This window comes from Pituophis catenifer, unplaced genomic scaffold (assembly GCF_029215685.1).
Source record: "Pituophis catenifer annectens isolate HBS135680 unplaced genomic scaffold, rPitCat1.0.hap2 SCAF_12, whole genome shotgun sequence".
Classification (NCBI taxonomy): domain Eukaryota; kingdom Metazoa; phylum Chordata; class Lepidosauria; order Squamata; family Colubridae; genus Pituophis; species Pituophis catenifer.
The window spans coordinates 558,729-580,602 of record NW_027256892.1 but is presented as its reverse complement, the minus strand read 5'-3'; the positions used below and the strand labels follow the sequence as shown (position 1 = coordinate 580,602).

General features: G+C 42.7%; 1 protein-coding gene across 4 annotated transcripts in view; it reads left to right on the top strand.

Annotated features, from left to right (window-relative positions):
- PPP3CC (protein phosphatase 3 catalytic subunit gamma) overlaps positions 1-21,531 on the top strand; it is a 78,251-nt gene extending 56,720 nt beyond the window's left edge. The window contains exons 5-15 of one of the 4 annotated variants that reach the window (XM_070952194.1): positions 1,402-1,547; positions 2,405-2,544; positions 4,524-4,601; positions 4,692-4,786; positions 7,797-7,922; positions 10,391-10,468; positions 11,615-11,641; positions 12,691-12,772; positions 14,642-14,739; positions 18,671-18,700; positions 21,323-21,531. In XM_070952194.1, the coding sequence (XP_070808295.1) occupies positions 1,402-1,547; positions 2,405-2,544; positions 4,524-4,601; positions 4,692-4,786; positions 7,797-7,922; positions 10,391-10,468; positions 11,615-11,641; positions 12,691-12,772; positions 14,642-14,739; positions 18,671-18,700; positions 21,323-21,498 (1,076 nt within the window). In that variant the 3' untranslated portion in view covers positions 21,499-21,531. The remainder of the gene's footprint in view (positions 1-1,401; positions 1,548-2,404; positions 2,545-4,523; positions 4,602-4,691; positions 4,787-7,796; positions 7,923-10,390; positions 10,469-11,614; positions 11,642-12,690; positions 12,773-14,641; positions 14,740-18,670; positions 18,701-21,322) is intronic. The other 3 variants (XM_070952195.1, XM_070952196.1, XM_070952197.1) reach the window with 3 other exon arrangements.
- The last annotated feature ends 343 nt before the right edge of the window (positions 21,532-21,874 follow it).

Below are 21,874 nucleotides of genomic sequence, written 5' to 3'. Positions count from 1 at the left end.
CATTCAGATTCTTCCATAGAGGATTGATTGATTGATTGATTGATTGATTGATTGATTGATTGATTGATTGATTCGATTTATATGTCACCCTTCTCCGGAGACTCAGGGCGGCTTACAATACGTTAAGCAATAGCCTTGATACTTTTGTATATACCTGCTTAGTAGGGCTTTCGGCCCGCCCTAAGCGGTGTTCTTTTTTATACAAAGTCAGCTTATTGCCCCCACAATCCGGGTCTTCATTTTACCTACCTCAGAACGATGGAAGGCTGAGTCAACCTTGAGCCTGGTGAGATTTGAACTCGCAGTAATTGCAGGCACCTGGCAGCTAAGTGCTACTTGAGTGCTACTTAACAGCGCTTTAGTCCGCTGCTCCACCAAGGCACCAAGGATTATCAGTCACTCCTCAGTAAGGAGATCAGCATGGGCTGAAAGTGAAAATGTTCATCGCTGCTCCAATTTCCTCCTAAGTGCCACTGCAAGGAACTCTGGAGTTTGTTCCCCCACATCGTCACCCAGGATGAAGTGATGTAACTCCACTCGCTTGCCCACCACCCTGTATGAGCTGTGTGTACTTCTTTTTTAAAAAAAAAAAAAAAAAACAGAATTTTCTGACACACGCAAGGGGTCCGTGAGAGATTTCTAGGATTTATTGTTAGACGAGCTGAGCTTAAAAATCTCCCAACTGTCGTAAGTGTGAAAGTCGGTGCCTGAGAGAAAGGAAGGAGCAGGCAGTCACAGTTCTTGTTCTGACCCAACTCCCCAAACATGACAAACCCTCTGAAGTGAACTCAAAAGATTCCTTTAATTAGGAGTGCCGGCAGCCCAGCAAAAAAGTTTCTCTCTCACCGCAGGCTAACAAGTCCATCCGGCCGGAATATGAATAGTCGTCTGCCACATCTATTCATCTCCGCCCCCTGCCTTTTATCCCCAGAGCTAGGGTGGGGCTTCGTTAGCAGCGGTGGCTCTTCCTTCCCAAGGACCGGCCCATAGATTTCCACTGCTCTCCTCTCCTCTGCCTTCTGCGCATCTGTGCGTCAGGCACTGGACCCAGCTGTTCCTCCTCTTCCTCATCAACCACCTCCAGACCTGGGGGCTGTTGACTCTCCATCTGAGGGCTGACGGACAGCCCAGGCTCTATCTCTGTCTCTCTCTCTCTCTGCCAGCTCCATTCCCAGTTCGCCCTCAGAGCTCTCAGGTTGCCTTGATACTGGCCCTGACTCCCACGCTACTGCCTCCTCTGATTCAGCTGCAGCCGACAGGCCACAACAGTTCTGTTTCCAGTTTTATCCCCAAAGAAGCCTTTTGGTCTGTAGATCAGCTGTTGCCTATGCCAAAATTTTGCAAATCTGCAGCCTTTATAACAGCTGCATTTTTTTCCCCCTCCACTTCTGTTTGCTGCAGGTCGAATCAAGTACTCAGAGCGGGTATATGATGCGTGCATGGATACATTTGACTGTCTTCCTCTCGCGGCCCTCTTGAATCAACAGTTTCTGTGCGTGCACGGAGGGCTCTCCCCAGAAATCACGTGTCTAGACGACATTAGGAGAGTAAGTGGTCTTTTTTCTCTCTTTCCACCCTCCAGCCCATTAAACAGGGTATTTTTGTAACCTGTGACTGGGTTTTACTCACAGGCTGTTTGCAAAATTACCGGTCCAGAAATTCAAAACTTTTCTTTTGAAGCTCCCTAAAACTCACAGACGAGATGATATAACATTTCAGCATGTAATCAGTGGCCACGTCTTCTCCCTCAATGCTGAAGGGAGCATTTGAGAAACCCTTTCAGAGAAACTATTTTCTCTTGGTTTTACCCATATTTTTCGGAGTATAAAATGTACCGGAGTATAAGATGCACCTTAGTTTTTGGGGAGGAAAATGGGGGGGTGGGGTTTGGAATTCTGCCTACTAGGTATTCATCTGGCTAGTTCCAGCACATTAATTCCTCACTGGTTTCGAGGTTGGGGCTGGTTGTCGGAGGGAGCAGCAATTAGAAAAGCAGGCAAAGCACGGAAGATCCCTTCACTCGTGTTGGGGCTGATAAACAGCTTCAAAAGCACAGCTGATCCTCGGAGGGAGCTCCAGTGACTAAAGTAGGCAAAGCGCAAAAGGGGTAAGAGAAGGCAGCAGCTGTTCCAGGAAGCCATTTTGGGCACCTCACAGGGTTATATTCGGAGTATGAGACGCACCCAAATTTTCAGCCTCTTTTAGGAGGGAAAAAAGTGTGCCTTATACTCTGAAAAATACGGAAAGGTTGGGGAACTCTGTCATAATGGACTGTGCTATTTTATAGATATCTTTTTTGCCCCTGGCCTGTTCTGCATGTCTTCATAATATGTTCTCCTTGTCTTAGAGATTTGCATTCACAATTGCCTTTTTTTGTGTGTTTGTGTGCGTATCTGTCTTTCAGTTAGACAGGTTTAAGGAGCCTCCAGCCTTTGGTCCAATGTGTGACCTACTGTGGTCAGATCCATCAGAAGATTATGGCAATGAGAAGACCCTGGAACACTTCACTCACAACACTGTTCGAGGTTGCTCCTATTTCTACAGGTGAGGCAGTGTTCAAGCAACATTTCTAAACTGAAAAGGGAATGGCATGAGGCCGCAGGGCTCAGTCCTTTGGGTTTTCAGAACTCGGCCACATTAGGGGACCCTATCCCAGGGGTCGGCAACCTTAAACACTCAAAGAGCCACAAAGGTCCTAACCGAAAGCCCCCCATTCAATTCTGGAGCCAACCGGAAGTCCGGTTCCCCCACCATAGACTCTAACTGAAAGCCCTATCAATTGTAGAGCCGACCGGTGACAGGGAGCCACAGCAAAGGAATGAAAGAGCCACATGCGGCTCCAGAGCCACGGGTTGCCGACTCCTGTCCTATCCAGTCAGCCTTTAGGGCAGTGGTTCTCAACCTGTGGGTCGCGACCCCTTTGGGAGTCGAACGACCCTTTCACAGGAGTCGCCTAAGACCATCAGGAAAACATATTTTCGATGGTTTTAGGAATAATTTTATGGTTGGGGGGTCACCACAACATGAGGAACTGTATTAAAGGGTCGCGGCATTAGGAAGGTTGAGAAATACTGCTTTACGGTCATTCAATATTTTTGTGAGGAATGTCCCTTTTCTGGACGTTTGAGGAATGGCAGCCTGGTCATAACCGTCAATGCTTGTCAGTGATTATATTATAATCAACTAGAATGCAGGATTTGGCACAACTCTTATTGTTCTCCACACATTCTAAGAAAATAGTGAATAACTGGTTACTTACCTTCTTATAAGTTATCATTCACAAATAGACCTACTCTTATATCTAGAACAAGCTGGACACCCGTGCTTCGCTACGAAACTATGTGCTCGGGCTTGATAAATTGACACTTCCAGCTTGAAACTTAATGTAGAATGTGTAACTCCGTAGCATCAGAGTGTGTTAATATAATGCAACTGGCAGTTGGAACAGAGGGGGTCGGGGAGTAGAATGTCCCAGCCCACAGCATCCATCGGTATTCATCTGACTAGCATCCTGTCAGTGTGTGAGAGAGTTGAGGGGTATTTGGAAACTCAAACAGTATTTGCTGTGTGAGCAGGAAGGAGACAGGAAGGAGGCTGGGCATGGCTTAGCTCAACTGTTCTGTAGTAAAGCTGCTTGCTGCTGTGAAAGTAAAACTGAAAGTGAAACTCCTCCCCTCTGCTTGTGTTTTGCATTTGGAACAGATTTCTTTTCAGGTGGGGAGGGGAAGTAGAACTCCTTAGTATCAGAGCGTGTAGGACCAACAATAATATAGGAAATACTAATGCTCTGATGGTCATTTCGAAAAATCCTTTCTTAGTGAGCACTTACAAGCCAAGAGGAACATACATGGCAAATTTCAAGTTTATAGGCTTTAGAGTTCTGGAGATTTCATGATTAATGCGTGAGTGGTTTTCGCTTTTATATATAGAGAGCAGTGATGGCTAACCTTTTTGCCATCGTGTACCAAAAGCGGGGGTCATGCGTGCGTGACCCCCCCTGCACGACCCCTACTTTTGGCATGCAATGACCCGATGGGACTGTTTTTCGTCCTCCCCAGGCTCCAGAGGCTTCCTTGGAGCCTGGGGAGGACGAAAACTGCCTTCCCCACCCACCCAGAGGCCACCTGGAGGCCGGAAACGACTTGTTTCCCGACTCCCGGTAGGACCAGAAAGGCCCGAAAATCAGCTGGCTGGCACACGCATGCGCGCTGGAGCTGAGCTAGGGCAATGCTCGCGTGCCCACAGATATAGCTCCGCGTGCCACAGGTTCGCCATCACGGATATAGAGATTTGAGAATGATACTTCAGATGAAGCACCTGAGGTTCAAAAATGGTTGGCTCGTGTGTTTCTTTCCCCTCCTTAACTTCCCCAGAATCTGTTTGACATTTCATCAAGGAACATTTTGATCTGAAGTGCTGCGTGATCAAGCCCATATGTGTCAATTCACAGGTAGCTTCTCATTAAAGATAATTGGTTATTTCGGCACACACTAACGCGTCTCTAAAACCTTTTCATCTTTCAGTTACCCTGCAATTTGTGAATTTTTGCAAAACAATAATTTGTTATCCGTGATTCGAGCACACGAAGCCCAGGATGCCGGGTAGGTTCATAACAAGCGATATGGTTAACAACTTCCTTGGTTAAGTTGTTTTATAACAGCTGCCTGCTCAGCCTTTGCCTGTTTTCACAGGTACCGAATGTACAGAAAGAGCCAAACCACAGGTTTCCCATCGCTCATCACCATCTTTTCTGCACCAAATTACCTAGACGTCTATAATAACAAGGGTAAGCTGTTGAATGTATGGTGAGGGGTGCCGAAATTGGATTATTGTAAATTTCTTTTTTTTTTTTTAAAGTACAATATCTTTAGTTGTTTTTTTGTTTGGCTGGGAATGTTGTGACCATGTGTTCATTCTACAGTAGTGGCCAAAATTTTATTTATTTATTTATTTATTTATTTATTTATTTATTTATTTATTTATTTATTTATTTATTTATTTATTTATTTATTTATTTATTTATTTATTATATTTCTATACCGCCTTTCCCCCGTAGGACTCAAGGCGGTGTACAGTCAAGAAAAATATAGACACACAAACATCATAAAATTGCTAATTAAAATTGTGGAAACGTTTTTTATTAACTGAACGTCAGAATCAGTTGGATGCTATTCCTGTGGAAGTGCGTGTCCTTATCCAGATGCAGTTTTAAATTTGGGGTTCATGGTTTTGATATTTCTGCACCCCTATCCTCTAATGGGTCATAAAAAGATAGAAATCAGTTCCTTTGCTGTTCAACTACTGTATTTTTCGGAGTATAGGATGCACCTTATTCCCTCCTAAAAGGAGGTGAAAATTTAGATGCGTCTTGTACACCAAATGTAGCCCCGCCCACCCACTGGCCCCCACCCTTTGGCCTCTGCCTCACAGCAGTTACCTCCTTGCAAACAAACGACAAGAAAAAAACAGCTCCTTTCAGCTTCAGCACAGCCTAATTAGCACAAGTTGATTGGATTGGCCTCCCGACTCTCAGCTGATTTGCTCTCAGCTGTTTTGCAAAGAGGTAAATTGCTGGAGCAGATTTTTTTTCCCCTTGTGCTAATGTGTTTTTATCTGCCTGTACACCGCCCTGAGTTCCCAGGAAGAAGGGCGGTATATAAATTCGAAGTAAAATAAAAAATAAAATAAATCAAGCTATGATGAAAATGAAAGTAAAGCTGGCTGTTTGTTGCAAGGAGGCAAAATTGCTGTGGCAGAGGGAGATTTCTTTTTCTTCTTTTCCTCACCAAAAAAGGTAGGTGCGTCTTATACTCCAGTGCGTCTTACACTCTGAAAAATACGGTAGTTATGACTTATTGTGTCTGAACCAAGAATTAGTTGCTAATATATTCAGTTGATCTGAACAACCAGTCTCGTAAAGCTATCATTGGAAACTGGCTTGTTAGGATAAACCATTGTTCATAATAATAATAATAATAATAATAATAATAATAATAATAATAATAATAACAACAACAACAACAACAACAACAACAACAACAACAACAACAACAACAACAACAACTTTATTGCCATTGTACTTGTATACACAGTATACCCATACAACGAAATTCACTTAACACCCAAAGACCAACACACATAACAATCCCCAAACACCCCACCACCCACCACAAATTCCCCACCCCTAAACCACCCGAACATCCACACAACAGACCAAGTCATGCTACCTCTGTTATTTCTACTTCAGATATAACAGTACAGGTAGTCCTCGACTTACGATCACAATGGAACCCAACATTTCTGTCGCTAAGTGAAACGTGTGTGAGGTGAATTTTGCCCCATTTTACGACCTTTCCTGCCGCAGTTGTTCGGTGAATCACTGCAGTTCTTTTAGTCATCCCGTTGTTAAGTGAATCCGGCTTCTCCCCCTTGACTTGGCTTGTCAGAAAGTCAGCAAAGGGGATCACGCAACCCCAGGACACTGCGACTGTCATAAATATGACTCAATTGCCAAGTGTCTGAATTTTGATCACATGACCATGGGGATGCTGCTAACGGCCGCAAGAGTGAAAAACGGTCTTAAGTCACATTTTCAGTGCCATTGTAACTTCAAACGGTCACTAAATGAACTGTTGTTAAGTCGAGGGTTACATTTAACCTCTGCCCCTGAAAAATGAAGCTAATGATTCCTTGCAGTCAGGTTAGAACAGGGGTGTCAAACTGGAGGCCCACTGGCCGGATGCGTCACATGCAGGCCACGCCCACCCCAGCTCCACGAATGGCGTAAACATCACGAAACGTCTCGTGACGGCAATGTGACGCGGCGAGTTTGACACCCATGGTTTAGAAGAAAAGAGCATGTAGGGCCAGTGCTCGTATCAGAGAGCACTAAAATATCCAAAATGTTTAAGAACAAATCGGAAAAGTGCTGGAAATGTCATCAGACACCGGGCTCATATTACCATACGTGGTGGACTTTTGTAGAAGCCAAAAGATATTGGACTAAAATCCACACATAGTTGGAAAAACTGATTAAAAAGCACATCGGCTTCAAACCAGAGATTTTTTTTTTATTAGGGATTTTACCAGAAACATATAACAGAGAATTGAGTTACTTGATTGTGAATGTATTGACAGCGGCTAGAATTGTGTTTGCTAAAAATTGGAAAAATGAGGAAATACCTAAACAAGATGAAGTTATTAAGAAAATGATGGAATGTGCTGAAATGAGCAAATTGACATTTGAAATTAGAGAAACAGGAAGACAAATAATACTATAAGATATAGGATTTATTTTATCAATGGCTAGATAATAAAACATGGAAATGAAATATGAAATGGATGTTATAATACAATTTATGGAAATGATTTTAATGGGATGAAAATGCCATGGTTAAATGAATGACAAATGAGAATAATGATATAAAGATATACGTTAGATTGATAATATGAGAAATTAGAGAATTCGTAATGATGAATATGAGATGAAGCACAAAAGATTTGGAACCGACCGACACACTACTTGTAATTGGAATGGATGATGGATGTTTTTATGTTTTGTTTAAAAATAAAAAAAATATTTTAAAAAGAAAATATGTTTGGACATGGCATTACTCCTCCTCTTTTCAGTTTTTAGCAGTCGGCCTCTAGCAAAGATAATTTTTTAAAATGTTTTTGTCTGAGGTGGGATGTTTCCTTTTGTTTAATCGCTGTCTTACCTAACAACAGAACTGTATTTTCGGAGCTCTTGGACAGGAGGTACAAATCAGCACTCATCCTGTTTTGTTTTCTTCCAGCTGCTGTTTTAAAATACGAAAATAATGTCATGAATATCAGACAATTCAACTGCTCTCCGCACCCATACTGGCTTCCGAATTTCATGGATGTTTTCACATGGTCTCTGCCTTTTGTAGGAGAAAAGGGTAAGGGATGAACACTTGCTAGTAATAAAAGGGTTAACCAAGAAGTTGAAGGAAAAATTCCTCTGGAACAATAGGATTTGTTAGCCTGGGCTAGATGTAGACCCCAAGTCTTCTGTTGCTTACGAAGGCACTCTATTTTGATGAAACTATGCAAAATCTGGTTTTCAGAGCAACATAATCTTTTTTTAAAAAAAAATAACCAGGGTACTGGCTAGCATTTCTGTAGTGGGAAATTTAGACTAAATTTGTAACAGATTGAAAAACACCATTGAACAAAATCAGCATTTTCTGTTAGTTCTGGGAAATAGATGATGGCAGTTGTGATTAAATATTTCTGTCTTGAGAAAGCAGACACAATCCTTAAAGGCCTCCGTTCTTCGATAGTCAAAGCTTATTTGTTTAAATTATCCTTTTCTTGCTGGTTTTTCCCTAAAATACCTTTCTTCTGGAGCTAATTTAGTCTTCATTCCATAGACTTGGCTCTGATTCCTAAACGTCGTATAACAGACATTGATAGTATGACTACATCTTATCCTTAGTCCCTCATCTATGTGTGTGTGAAAGAGAATGCACTTCTGTAGGGATTATGAGACTTGAAGAATAATAACCATTGCAAAGACTTCTTTAAATACAGAGCCTGTAGTACAGTGGACTAAAGCACTGTTATTAATATCTGCTGCTTGCAATTACTGCAAGTTCAAATCTCACCAGGCTCAAGGTTGACTCAGCCTTCCATCCTTTCAAAGGTAGATGAAATGAGGACCCAGATTGTGGGGGCAATAAGCTGACTTTTTATAAATATACAAAAGTATGAAGGCTATTGCTTAACGCACTGTAAGCCGCCCTGAGTCTCCAGAGAAGGGCGGCATATAAATTAAAGCAAAAAAAAAAAAAGTCTTTAACAGACAGTCTTTAAAGGCTTTACATTTGGCTGCCACTTTCAATATCCTTAAAACTCTCCACAGTTCTAAAACTTACAGAATGTCTTTAATTGCCACTTCAACATTAGAATTAGAATTTTTTATTGGCCAAGTGTGATTGGACACACAAGGAATTTGTCTTGTTGCATACTCTCTCAGTGTACATAAAAGAAAAGATACATTCATCAAGGATCATAAGGTACAACACTTAATGATAGTCATAAGGTAAATAATAAGCAATCCAGAAACAATATCAATATAAATCGTAAGGATCCAAGCAACAAAATTACAGTCATACAGTCATAAGTGGGAGGAGATGGGTGGTGGGAACGATGAGAAGATTAATAATAGGGCAGACTTAGTAAATAGTTTGACAGTGTTGAGGGAATTATTTGTTTAGCAGAGTGATGGCGGTCGGGAAAAAACTGTCCTTGTGTCTAGGTGTTCTGGTGTACAGTGCCCTATAGCGTCGTTTTGAGGGTAGGAGTTGAAACAGTTTATGTCCAGGATGCGAGGGGTCTGTGTCTCTCTTGTTGGGTACATAAACATAAAGCCATATGTAGTTCAAAAGCCCACAATCTGTGAGAAACACAAGGAAGACCTTACTTCAAGAATAACATCACCCAGCACAGATCCTGGAACACCTTACTTTAAGGAGTGCCACCAAGCACTGTACTGGAATTGTCCAGTTGCATCTTCTGATAGATGAGATGAGATGGGATGGGATGGGATGGGATGGGATGGGATGGGATGGGATGGGATGGGATGGGATGGGATGGGATGGGATGGGATGGGATGGGAGAGAGAGAGAGAGAGAGAGAGAGAGAGGTTAAAGGTGGTTAATTATTTAAATTGTTTATTTAGTATCCTAGTATGATTTGTGTTGATTGCTTCTTTATTTATTTGTTTGTTTGTTTTAATTTGTTTATCACAATTTAGTATCCATGACTATCACTAAGTATTGTATCTAATGTTTTATGATAAATGTATTTTTTACAGTGACTGTGATAATGATCTATCACTATTGTTGTATGTTTGTTGAGAGCTTATGCACCGGAGACAAATTCCTTGTGTGTCTCATCACACTTGGCCAATAAAGAATTCTATACCTTAGTACAAGGGGTCTGCAACCTTAAACACTCAAAGAGCCATTTGGATCTGTTTCCCACAGAAAAGAAAACACCGGGAGCCACAAAAACCTTCCCGTGCCTCACTATTTCTTGAGCAGCCACAAAACTAGCATATGTAATTGAATTAAATGTTCTGTTTTCTTCTGAAACTTTTCTTTCCTTGGATTTATCCATGGTTGGCCTACCGGGGGTTGAAAAGCTCAATAAATTGCGTGCCGGTGGGTGTCTCACATTGGTGGTTGTGATGCATATTTTGAGTGACAGGGAGCCACAGCACAGGGGTGAAAGAGCCACATGCAGCTCCGGAGCTGCGGGTTGCTGACCCCGGCCTTAGTAGGCAAGCAAAGAACTTTGGGACCTAGAACCAACAACTGTTTGATGTTGCCACTTCATCACTTTTTCTCTCTCCTTCCTGCAGTTACAGAGATGCTGGTGAACATTCTCAACATCTGCTCGGATGATGAGCTGATTTCAGACGGAGATGAAATATTGGACGGTAACGGCCCTTTTGTAACATTTTCAGGGTCTTGGGTGGTTTCAAGTAAATCCGGAGAGAGTGGGATTCTAATATTGAATACGCAGCCTTTTTCTTAACACCATTTTGTTGCCATCTTTTTCATTCATAAGTTAAGCTTGCTTTATCTATCTTCGGCTGGTTTACAGACAGTTATTTCTTTGGGCGTAAAGAACTACTAACCCTTCTCCCCCTCCACCTCTCTACTATCGTGGCTTTATCTTTGATCTATCAGCTTACTCTTTGTGAAAACATTGTGAAAACGGAAAGGGAGACTTAAACAGAAGAAGCTTGATCAAGGTAGAAAGCTTGAATGCTCACCGCTCTTCCCGTGTATTGCTCCCATTCCTGTTTCCAGGAGAAGTTGACCGAGTTGCGAATGAAGTTGACTCGATCAGTTAGTCATCAACATCTGGTCCAGTCAGTGTCATATTTAAGGTGAAAGGTGCTTATCACCTGCAGCCATCTTTTATGTGCTTTAAAAAACAAAAAACCCCAACTTGACTCCAGAAGTATCCTGGGCAGGATGGGACCATGAAGTTTACAGTTCATGAAGACTATCCTATCCGTGCCTAAAACAATTTAAGCGAAATATGTGCGTTAAGTTGCAAAAAAATGTGTGTGTTAAGTTGCATGCCTGGCAATATTGTGGGTTGTTCTGGGAACTTGTTTTGGCTCTTCCCAAATACAACTGGGAGCACTTGATAGCTTCGTGTAACCCCGAAAATATTTTGTTGGGAAGATAAACATCGTCTGCCGTCTAGTTTGAATGCTGTTAACAGACGAAAAAAGATTGTGGAAGCAATGCTTTTTTAGTTCTGCCATTTCTGCGTACTCTTCAAGAATAGAATCAATCTCATTTTTTGGGCCCTTAGTAATACTTAACGTCATAACTTGTGGAAAGCAGAAGTCAAGTTGATTGCCATCCAGGGCAGAGTTTGACAAATAAGGTTTTTAGTAAAAGAGAAGAAGATGAGCTCTTGGCAGAAGTGCAAAAGAAAACTACTTCCTTGCCCCATTGCGGATTTTTTTTTTAAATGTTCTTCGCTCCCTCCCATGGAAATTAAATTTGTTTCTTCTATCTCTGTCTTCATCTCCTTGTATACTTGGTGTCTCTTCTCCCTGAAGATAACTACATTTCAAGCTATCCGAAAGGTACCCAGCTAGAATTTGCTAAAAGCTTAATTCTCACTGCCTGTGCCACCAGATTTCCTTGGAGTGGATTTTTGAATAGCTGACTAGTTGGACATTCTCGCCATTTCCCCTTCTCTCCCCCCTCCCCCCCTTCAGTTTTAACATGAACGTGGTGCGTTTGTTTTGTTGTTTCTTTTCTTTTTTTTTAATCCTGTTTTGTTCCTTCGGGAACGTGAACGGTGTGCGGTGGGGGTCACATTTCTCTTGACTTTTGAATGCAGCCACTTTATGCATGGCTGGATCCATTGGTGCATGTCAGATCTCCAGTTTTGGCTTGTCCTGTTCTTAATGCCTAGTTGGGTCATCATAACCAACGAGCAAAATAAGATCTCGGTTTCAGAGAAGATGTATTTGCCATTCGGTTTGTAGTCGAACCCCGTCTCCCCCCCCCCAAGTCTCCATTCTTTTCGATCCATGTTTGGTCTGTGTAGTAAAAGGGAGTGGGCTTAACCCTAAGATGCTGTGTTAAATGCGGGCTTGAACAAGGCTGCAAAAGTTCTAGCCATCCCTTTTCTGCATCCGAAGAGAGTGCTTGTAATGACCGCTTTCCCTTCTGCAAGCACAGCCCAGAATCCTTTTCACCTTTCACTCGGTCTTGTCGTTTGTGTCCTCGCATTGCCAAGCTGTGTCTCTGTGGCTTGAGTCATTCATGTTACTTCCCTTGTGTTGTGTGGTCAGACCCACCGGTGGGAAGCAAGAGAGGTCTGCTGCTCTGAAATAACACTTGGCATATTTCTTCCTGTGGTCATTTCTCCTCCCATTTTGGACTTTTTCCTGTATGTCGCCTTGTCCGTCACTCGCTATCCTTTTCCGTTCTGATCATGACTTTTCCGTAACCGACTAATGCAATTTTTAGCTGTAAAGTTGTAATCTGGTTTCTCTTTCCTAGAATCAAGTAGATGCTGCATACTGGCATCAACTGAGCCTATAAAGCATGATTTGTACCTCATCCTTTTTTTCCTTTTTTTTTTAAAAAAAAAAAAAATCATTTTTGATTCTTCTTTCCTAAGGAGGCACAACTGCCCGTAAAGAGATCATCAGGAATAAGATCAGGGCCATTGGGAAGATGGCGCGAGTCTTTTCAGTTCTTCGGTAAGCTTGCTCTTTTCTTGGGAATCTCGGTCAGAAAGGGAGGGTAAAAGAGGCTTAATCATTTTGCCAGGCTGCCTCTGTTGTACCAGCACAGCTCAAAGATGCTCACCATGAGCCCCGTTTGGGAAAAGTACAAAAGGGGTTTTGAAGGATTGAAAATCCTCAAGCATAAAGATCAAAAGCATCATTCTTTCTGGAACCAACATTTTTCCCAAGACGTATGTTATTCAGGTGGTTGAGGATTTTTTTTTAAAAAAAACATTTGAATGCTTCAAAAAAGCATCTCCCATAGTGAAGCTTTTAAGGAGTATCAGCTGTTTCTTTGTCCCATATATTCAATATGTCCCACCTTCTTTATCTTTGGAATCAAAAGCAAAAGCAAATCCTAGGCAGTCTTGCATCTAGGCAGAGCCCAGAAGGCTTAATTCCACACACAGGTTAAAGCAGAAGTTGCCAATATGGTGGCATAATAACGTAATAACATTTGATGGTACCCACCGACTGCCTTCTCAATCAAATGTAATTGATCTATATCAGGGGTCTTTTGGGTATTTAGGTATTCTCTCTACAGAGATGTTTCCCAAACCTAGCTAATTGAATTGTTTGCTTTTTGTTTTATATTTCTAAACTACCTTTCTCCCTCCAAGAAAGGCTCTGCTACTACTCTCATTTACTTTGATGATGGTTTTGGACTTCAATTCTCCAAATTTCCCAACCAGCATGGCTGCCGCTAATAGCAATAGCACTTAGACTTATATGCCGCTTTACAGTGCTTTACGGACCTCTCTAAGTGGTTTACAGAGTCAGCCTATTGCCCCCCAACAATCTGGCTCCTCATTTTACCGATCTCTGAAGGATGGAAGGCTGAGTCAACCTTGAGCCAGTCAGGATCGATCTTCCTGGTCGTGGGCAGATTTAGCCTGCAATACAGTACTTTAACCACTGCACAACATGGCTTCCCTTCCTCCCTTCCTTCTCCTTGTTTTCCTTCCTTCTCTCCTTCCTTCCTTCCTTCTTTCTCCCTCCCTCCCTCCCTCCTTCCTTCCTTCTTGTTTTCCTTCCTTCTATCCTTCCTTCCCTCTTTCTCCCTCCCTCCCTTCCTTCTTTAGCAATAGCACTTAGACTTATATACAGCTTCACAGTGCTTTATGGACCCCTCTAAGCAGTTTACAGAGTCAGCCTATTGCCCCCCAACAATCTGGCTCCTCATTTTACCGATCTCTGAAGAATGGAAGGCTGAGTCAACCTTGAGCTAGTCAGGATCGAACTTCCTGGCTGTGGGCAGATTTAGCCTGCAATAAAGCACTTTAACCACTGCACCAACACTGCTCCCTTTCCTTCCTCCCTCCCTCCCTCCCTCCCTCCCTCCCTTCTTTCCTTCCTTCTCCTTGTTTGCCTTCCTTCTATCCTTCCTTCTTTCCTTCTCCCTCCCTCCCTCCTTCTTGTTTTCCTTCCTTCTATCCTTCCTTTCTCCCTCCCTTCCTTAGCAATAGCACTTAGACTTATATACAGCTTCACAGTGCTTTACGGCCCTCTCTAAGCGGTTTACAGAGTCAGTCTCTTGCCCCCCAACAATCTGGGTCCTCATTTGACCCACCTCAGAAGGATGGGAGGCTGAGTCAACCTTGAGACTGGCAAGATTTGAACTGCCAAATTGCAGTCAGCCGGCAGTCAGCAGAAGTAGCCTGCAGTACCGCACTCTAACCACTGTGCCACCGTGGCTAAGAATTACAAGAAGTCAAAATCCAGATATCTCCAAGTTGCTGAGGTTGGGAAACCCTCTTCTATAGAATTTCAAGTACCAGTCCTAAAGATGTGCTTCTATCTGTTTGCGCATGTATAAATTGGTCCCATTGCTTCTGTTTTCAGAGAGGAGAGCGAGAGCGTGCTGACGCTCAAAGGCCTGACCCCAACAGGTACTCTGCCCCTGGGGGTCCTCTCAGGGGGAAAGCAGACTCTACAGACAGGTAAGTATACGAGAAGCGAAGTCCTTCCGTTGTGGGATACGAAGGGTCGCAATGGAAATTTAGCTTCCGAACATGTCTTAAGAAAACCACTGGATGTTCCAGCAGGAAGTTAAATTGAGGTTCTCCCAGTGCTGCTTTTCCCTTCCCATCACGGTGTCTAGGTTTTTGTCATAAAAAAAGATAAATTGCAAGGGTCACCTTGGATTGCCTAGCCATATCCTAGGTTTCCATTCCGGCGTTCCAAGATAGCGTATGAATAAAGCTTAGAAGATCCAATAAACTACTTTTACCTGGTAGAAAAGTAAGGTTGAAGGCCCTCAGTTTAGTTTAATCGAAACCCAGCAAAAAAGCTGAAAAGATCATCTCCAAGACATGCATGTAACATTGCTGAACCCAGAAACTTAAAGCATGTCTTAGATCTGTTCTTTGGAACAACTTTCTAGAGTTTCCTTCTAATAAACAGTTAGGCTTCTGCTGCCGTGAAAAGAGCCTACATCACTGCCATTGGCCTACCCTTGACCCATCTGATCTTAGTGATCGCACTGAAAATGATTGGTGGAGATTTGAGATTTCCTCCCCAGTTTTGCATTACTTTTACCCTGTTGATGCTAAACTGAAACCAGCCTGAAGCTTTTGGGTGGCACTCTGTGAGTTTCAGACTGGTTAAGTTAAAGTTATACAGAACAATGTTTTGAGTAGGAATGGAAGATATTTGGATGTCCGGTTGAATTTCCAATTCAACCAGCTATCTGAGGCTGACAAAGCAAGTAGATAAATAGGTACCATTTTGGTGGGAAGGTGTCAGCGCACCCCCGTGACATCATGCTGGCCACATCCAAGGAAATGTCTCCGGACAGCATGGGCTCAGTGGCCTTGAAATGGAGATATGAACATCACTCCCTCAAGTCGGTCACGACTAGTGGAGTAAAATCCCCAGGGACTTCTTTACCTTCCCCCCCCCTCTTCAATTCATCCCCAAAGGATGGCTCAGGATGGCTTGCATAAAATAATGAATGTGACCACACAGATTAAATTAAACCTGTGGTCCTCCAGATCAGGGGTCTCCAACCTTGGCAGTTGCCAAAGTTGGAGACCCCTGCTCCAGATCACATTGTTCTTCTATCAGCGACAACTAATAGGGGAAGTAAGGAGGAAGGATGATGGAAGTTGCTATGCATCAACATGTGGAGGGTGTCATACTTTTCAGGTAGAACCTGGGCAGGGAACAGACGTCCCATGGAATGTTGGAGCTCTGCTGTTTGTTAAAGCTAAAATAACAGAATCTTGAAACTCTGTCTTTCTCTCCCTTCTTATTCTAAAGAGGGCCAAGGCAGAGCAACTTTATTTCTTACCCACTCCTCTTCATCAGGGCTTAGCTGAGGTTTATATAACAGTCTTGAATTTCTTCTTTAAGGCCATCTCTATACTTCTCCACACCAAACCGTATGTTGCTTACTCCTGGTAGCTCGGACCAGTCAGTAAAACCATAAACATTGCCTCCACTTCCCCTCCTTGTTCTGAAGAAGGCTTCCTTTGAGGAGCACGTAGTAGTTATAAACCAATCGAGATATCCAGGGGTGGGATTCACTTACCTTCCCTACCGGATCGTAAATGTGAGAGAGAGCGCGCTGGCTTCGCTTGCAAGCACCTCCTCCGTGAATGCGCCGTGCTCACGCATTACGTCCGGGCGGGTGGGCGGAGCTTCCCACAGTCGCCACTGCTGGTTTTCCCGAACCGGACAGAACCGGCTGAATCCCACCTCTGAAGATATCCCAATAAATCAAATTGCTTGTGTTGTGTGGAATTCAAGAAAATTTGACATTTTGGCAAATTATTTTCGTTAACAGCAAATCTGAGATTCGCTGTATAAGGTTCAAATTCTCTCCAGTCTAATATTACATTCTCACTGTAACTGAACAAACGTCACCTGGAAGTGTACAAAAGTACATAAGAGCAGTATTTTCCTCCTAGCATTTAATAGCGGTAACCTAAAAGGCCACATTTTGATGTCTACTGGATATGTTGAGACAGCAGCTATGTATACATGATACTTACTTGTTCTGAATCTATCCACTTTCAGCTTAGTTGGAAAAAGTGAGAGGGAAAAAAAACCTTCTGAATCTAAATTTCCACTTCACATATAATATTGCAAACTTCTATTTTGGTCTCCTCTTTTTTTTCCTAATGAAAATAGATTTATGTACAAATATTGGCTAATGCTGTTATCTTGACTGGAATTTGTCTTATTCTCTCTCTCTCTCTGTCCCTCTCCGTCTCCCTCTCCCTCCTTATCTCCCTCTCTCCCTCTCTCTTTCTCACACACACACACACACACAAACACAAATATAGATGTGTTCTTCTGTAACAGTTACATATTGTAAAAATATCAACTTACAAAAAGTGTCGCATAACATTAATTTGTCCCAGCTTCTGCCAACCTAGTTTTTCTTTGAAGACGTTTCGCTTCTCATCTAAGAAGCTTCTTCAGCTCTGACTGGATGGTGGGGAAGGAAAGGATTTATACTCCTTGCAGACAGCTGGTCATTTGCATCCTTTTAGAGAGTCGTTGAGGCCCCTTGGAGGTTTATCTGTGTCTTTTCAGCAGTTCCCAGAAGGCTCCACACCCACTTGCATCACTGAGGTGACCCTGAGGACACAGACAAACCTCCAAGTGGCCTCAACGACTCTCTCAAAGAATGCAAATAACCAGCAACACGTATAAATCCTTCCATTCCCCACCATCCAGACAGAGCTGAAGAAGCTTCTTGGATGAGAAGCAAAACATCTTCAAAGAAGAACCAGAAAGTCCAATTGCCTCTTGAAAAAAGCACCTTTGGGACAATCATGACCTGGATGATGGAGAATCTCCATAGACATGGCAACTTACAGACAAATTTGAGTTAAAAGACAGGAATGGATCTTGTTCTTACCTCAGAGGACTACCTCTTTCACACTCATGATTACTGCTCAGTACGAGTATCCATTTTGGAAATCAGATGGATCCATGTGAACATTTTCTGCCCGAAGTGGGTTGTAAGGAGTAGAAGATCCATCTCCAACAGCCCGGAGTTCCCTTTGTAGAAAGACACTTCAGATTTAATTGCTCCTGTCATCACCTTCCCTTTGGAACATCCTGTCAGGGTTCCAAGTAATATACCAATAGCAAAAAAAAAAAAACAACTCCGAGGCAGGTAGATTCCTCAAAGAATAGTTTTATTGGATATATCATATTGGCACAGTTCTGGTGAAAACCGACTCTGAAGGTTCCCGCGGTTTTCACCTAATTAAAAGTAAAAGTTTTTCCCCTTCCCCAAACAATCAGCCATGTGGTCCAATCAGGGTGCCATCCAGTTGCTTGGTAACGTCACTCCTCCTCTCTCTCTCTGACCAGGTGTGAGAATGTCCTTGGTTCCCAAGGGAAAGTTATTTTGCTTTGGCTACAAAACCCCAGCTCTCTCTATTCCTCTCCCCCGCGCCCCCCCCCAATACTTCACACATCCAGTGTGGCAACACTGAAGTTTCAAAATGGCTTCGGTCAGGTCAGCTTCCTTGCTGACATATCCCTTGTCCTGATACAATAATCAGCCGAACTCCCATCTAAAACAAGCATCCCTTGTTAGTGTCCACCCAACCACTCATAGAAAAGTTGATTCCAAGCCCATGGAAACTTCCAAGCTCTCTTGGAAACTCAGCGGAGCCACTTTCCGATCTGTCGACACCGTGACATTTAACCTCTCCCAATGCCCTTTCACCTCTTTTTGCCCTCTTGGCCATCCTTCTCTGCTGCCCGGTCATGGTCACCCTCCTCCTCCTCCTCCTCTCGTTGGGTATCGGGCGGGTTCTAAGTCTCTTAAGCAACCATAGTGATGTTAAGTTCACTCACGCTTTTCTGTCTTTATTTTTGCATGCCACTGTTCCTTCTGTATTACAGCCACAGTAGAAGCAGTAGAGGCACGGGAAGGTATGGCTAGAATCTTGCAAGATGGTTTGTGTGTTTGCTAAATCTTTTTTCTTTTCTTTTTTTTTTTTTTACCCCCCATCCAAGATGGCTTGTGTGTTTGCTAATCTATTTTTTTAACTCCTCATCCAAGAGTTTTATTGTCAGCATTACAAAAAACCCAAAACCACATATTCTTGCATCACCAGAAGTAGAGAGCAGCTGAAGGAGAAAGGTATCGGCTTGGCACATCCTCCACCCTTATTGTCCACCTCGAAGGCAACGTCAACTCGCAAAGCATCCCTGGCCTGCTCTCGAGTTGCCATAGGCAGAGGGTTGTCTCTGCCCTACGACTACTTCAACCGGCTGATTTACCTTGTAGTTCTGGGAAGCAGAAGGTGCTGGTTTTCAGTAGCTGTAATAGTCCATATTTAGGTTTTCCGTTTTATTCAGAGCAAGCCTGTGCAACCCCATAGAAAACAATTCTGGCAATGAGTTACCAATCTCAAGGTATAGTTCCATAGTCTTTGCACAGGAAATGCCAGAATTGAGTCTCGGATCTGTGTGCATTTAAGCCCGTGTTTCACAGATGCTAGATGCGTGCCCTAGAATTTGTGTCATCTAATTAACCTCTCTTGAGCCAGCTGATAGTGAGGCCACTGGATCAGAGGTGGGTTTCAGCAGGTTCTGACCAGTTCTGGAGAACCGGTAGCGGAAATTTTGAGTAGTTCGGAGAACCGGTAGTAAAAATTCCGACTGGCCCCACCCCCACCTATTCTCTGCCTCCCAAGTCCCAGCTGATCGGGAGGAAATGGGGATTTTTTATTTTTTATTTGATTTATATGCCGCCCTTCTCCGGAGACTCAGGGCGGCTTACAATGCGTTAAGCAATAGCCTTCATCCTTTTGTATATTTTATACAAAGTCAGCTTATTGCCCCCCACAAACTGGGTCCTCAATTCACCTACCTTAGAAAGGATGGAAGGCTGAGTCAACCTTGAGCCTGGTAAGATTCGAACCTGCAGTAATTGCAGGCAGCTGTGTTAATAACAGGGTGCTTTAAACCACTGTACTACCAAGGCTTTGCAGTAACCTTCCCCTAGATTGGGGAGGGAATGGAGATTTTACAGTATCCTTCCCCTGCCACGCCCACCAAGCCACACCCACAGAACCGGTAGTAAAAGTTTTTGAAACCCTGCACTGCACGTATTTGCCGGTTGTCTTCTTGCCAAACTTGTCCTAGTCAGAACACTCTTAAAGAAAAATAAGCAGACTTTCAGAAGAAATCTAAGGAACCTGGCCCTTGCTCTCCTCAGTATTGTCATTTGGACGAGCTTTTTAACAGACGTACTGAATTTAGTTTAGTTTAGTTTATTGTCATTGCACATGGTACAACGAAATTAAATGCCGTCTTCGGTGTCCATTATAACGATAAAAATAAAAACACAAAGATACATCCTTTGAATTCTATATAATTGAAATTGAAAACCCGATATTACACTTAACCGTAGAATTCAATATGGTTACTGCCCTGGGAGAGAAGCTGTTTTTCAGCCTATTTGTCCTTGTCTTTATTGTCCTGTACCGTCTGCCAGATGGTAATAGTTCAAAAAAAAAAAAATGGTGTCCAGGATGAGATGGATCTTTAAGAATGTTTTGAACTTTCTTAAGGCAGCAGGAGCTATAAAGCTCTTTCAATGCATGGGAAAAGTCCATCTTTAGAAGGATTTCTACTTGGGCAGCCAAAGAGCTCATTGCCTACCTGTTTAATTCTTTGTCCTTTCTCAAGACTATCTGCAGAAGACGAGTTTATGCTCAGCCCTGAGTTGGATAGAAAGCGTTAAGGCTGTGCCAAGTTGGGTGAAGAGGCTTTGGCTTTACATACCTGAAGCTTTTCTCTGCATTGAGTTCGTGGTCATGCAAGGCTTTTTCATTCGAAGATTGGTTCATTTTCCCCTTTTTGTGGTGTGGTGTGTGTGTTTTTTTAAAAAAATCTGTCTGTGTTGTATGTGTGGTGTTCTGCTGTGCTGAAGACTATGACTTTGATTTAGTACTCAGTGATTTTGATTTTATGTTTCCCAGCTTTGAAAAGAATGCTGTTACTTTTTTTAACTGCACCGTTGCTTCCCTTGCTGAGCATCTGTCTGACTTCCTAATTTGTTTTTCTCCAGATTAGGTTTGAAGTTTTATTAAGTGGGAGGAAAAAAAATGCCTTCATGAACAGTTTTGCCTAAAAATTATTTAGGCTACAGACAAACAGATTTTTTTTATAAAAAAAACAGAGATGGAAGCAGTTGGAGAGAAATCTCTTGAAACATATTTATTGACATTTTTTTTTTCTTATTGATTTTGCCCCCTGTTCATAACCTACAGGGTTTTTGAAGTATTAAAGATAAAAACAAGTCAATTGATTCGGACTCTGTAAACCTCTTAAAGAGGACTGTAAAGCACTATGAATCGGTATATAAATCTAAGTGCTATGGCTATTGGAAGCCAAAATGTGCAGAAACATGGTGGTAGAGTGAATGAAGAAGTCAGACGCATGCTCTACGCACACCACCTCTGCTTGACAGCCGAGGAGCAAGTGTTTACAAGTCAACGGCCTATTTTGCAAATGCCTCCAATTGTCCCTTTTCCCTCCCCGTAGCCATCCGTGGATTTTCGCCGCAACACAAGATCCGCAGCTTTGAAGAAGCCAGAGGTCTGGATCGCGTCAACGAGCGTATGCCGCCACGCAAGGATTCAAAGCATCCTGACGGTCCAGTGAATTTAACCTCAACAAACTCTGCGGACAAGAATGGGACGGGGAAGAAAGCCCAGTAACAGTTCCATATCACTAAAGCATCCAAAACTTAATGAATTCTATTTATTTATTATGAAAGGGGCGGGGAGGGAGGGGGGAAGAAACCAATTTAGCCTGGAGGCACATCCATAATCCAGTTTGCATCCATTCTGTAAGAGAGGTGACCATTTTGTAAGTTTTTTAAATTTTATGTTCAATATATAAAGTCATCTTTTTTTTTTTTTTTAAATTTAGGATGGGTCTAAAAACTAGTACATATATAAAGTGTTCTGTACAGATAGATATCCCTGCCAAGAGGGAAGGACTCTGTGTTGGTGAGGGTGGGAGGGAAGGGAAGCCAAATCAGCCTAGTTCAACTACCTATCTGATTGATTGGAACCATTTTAAGTTAGCATT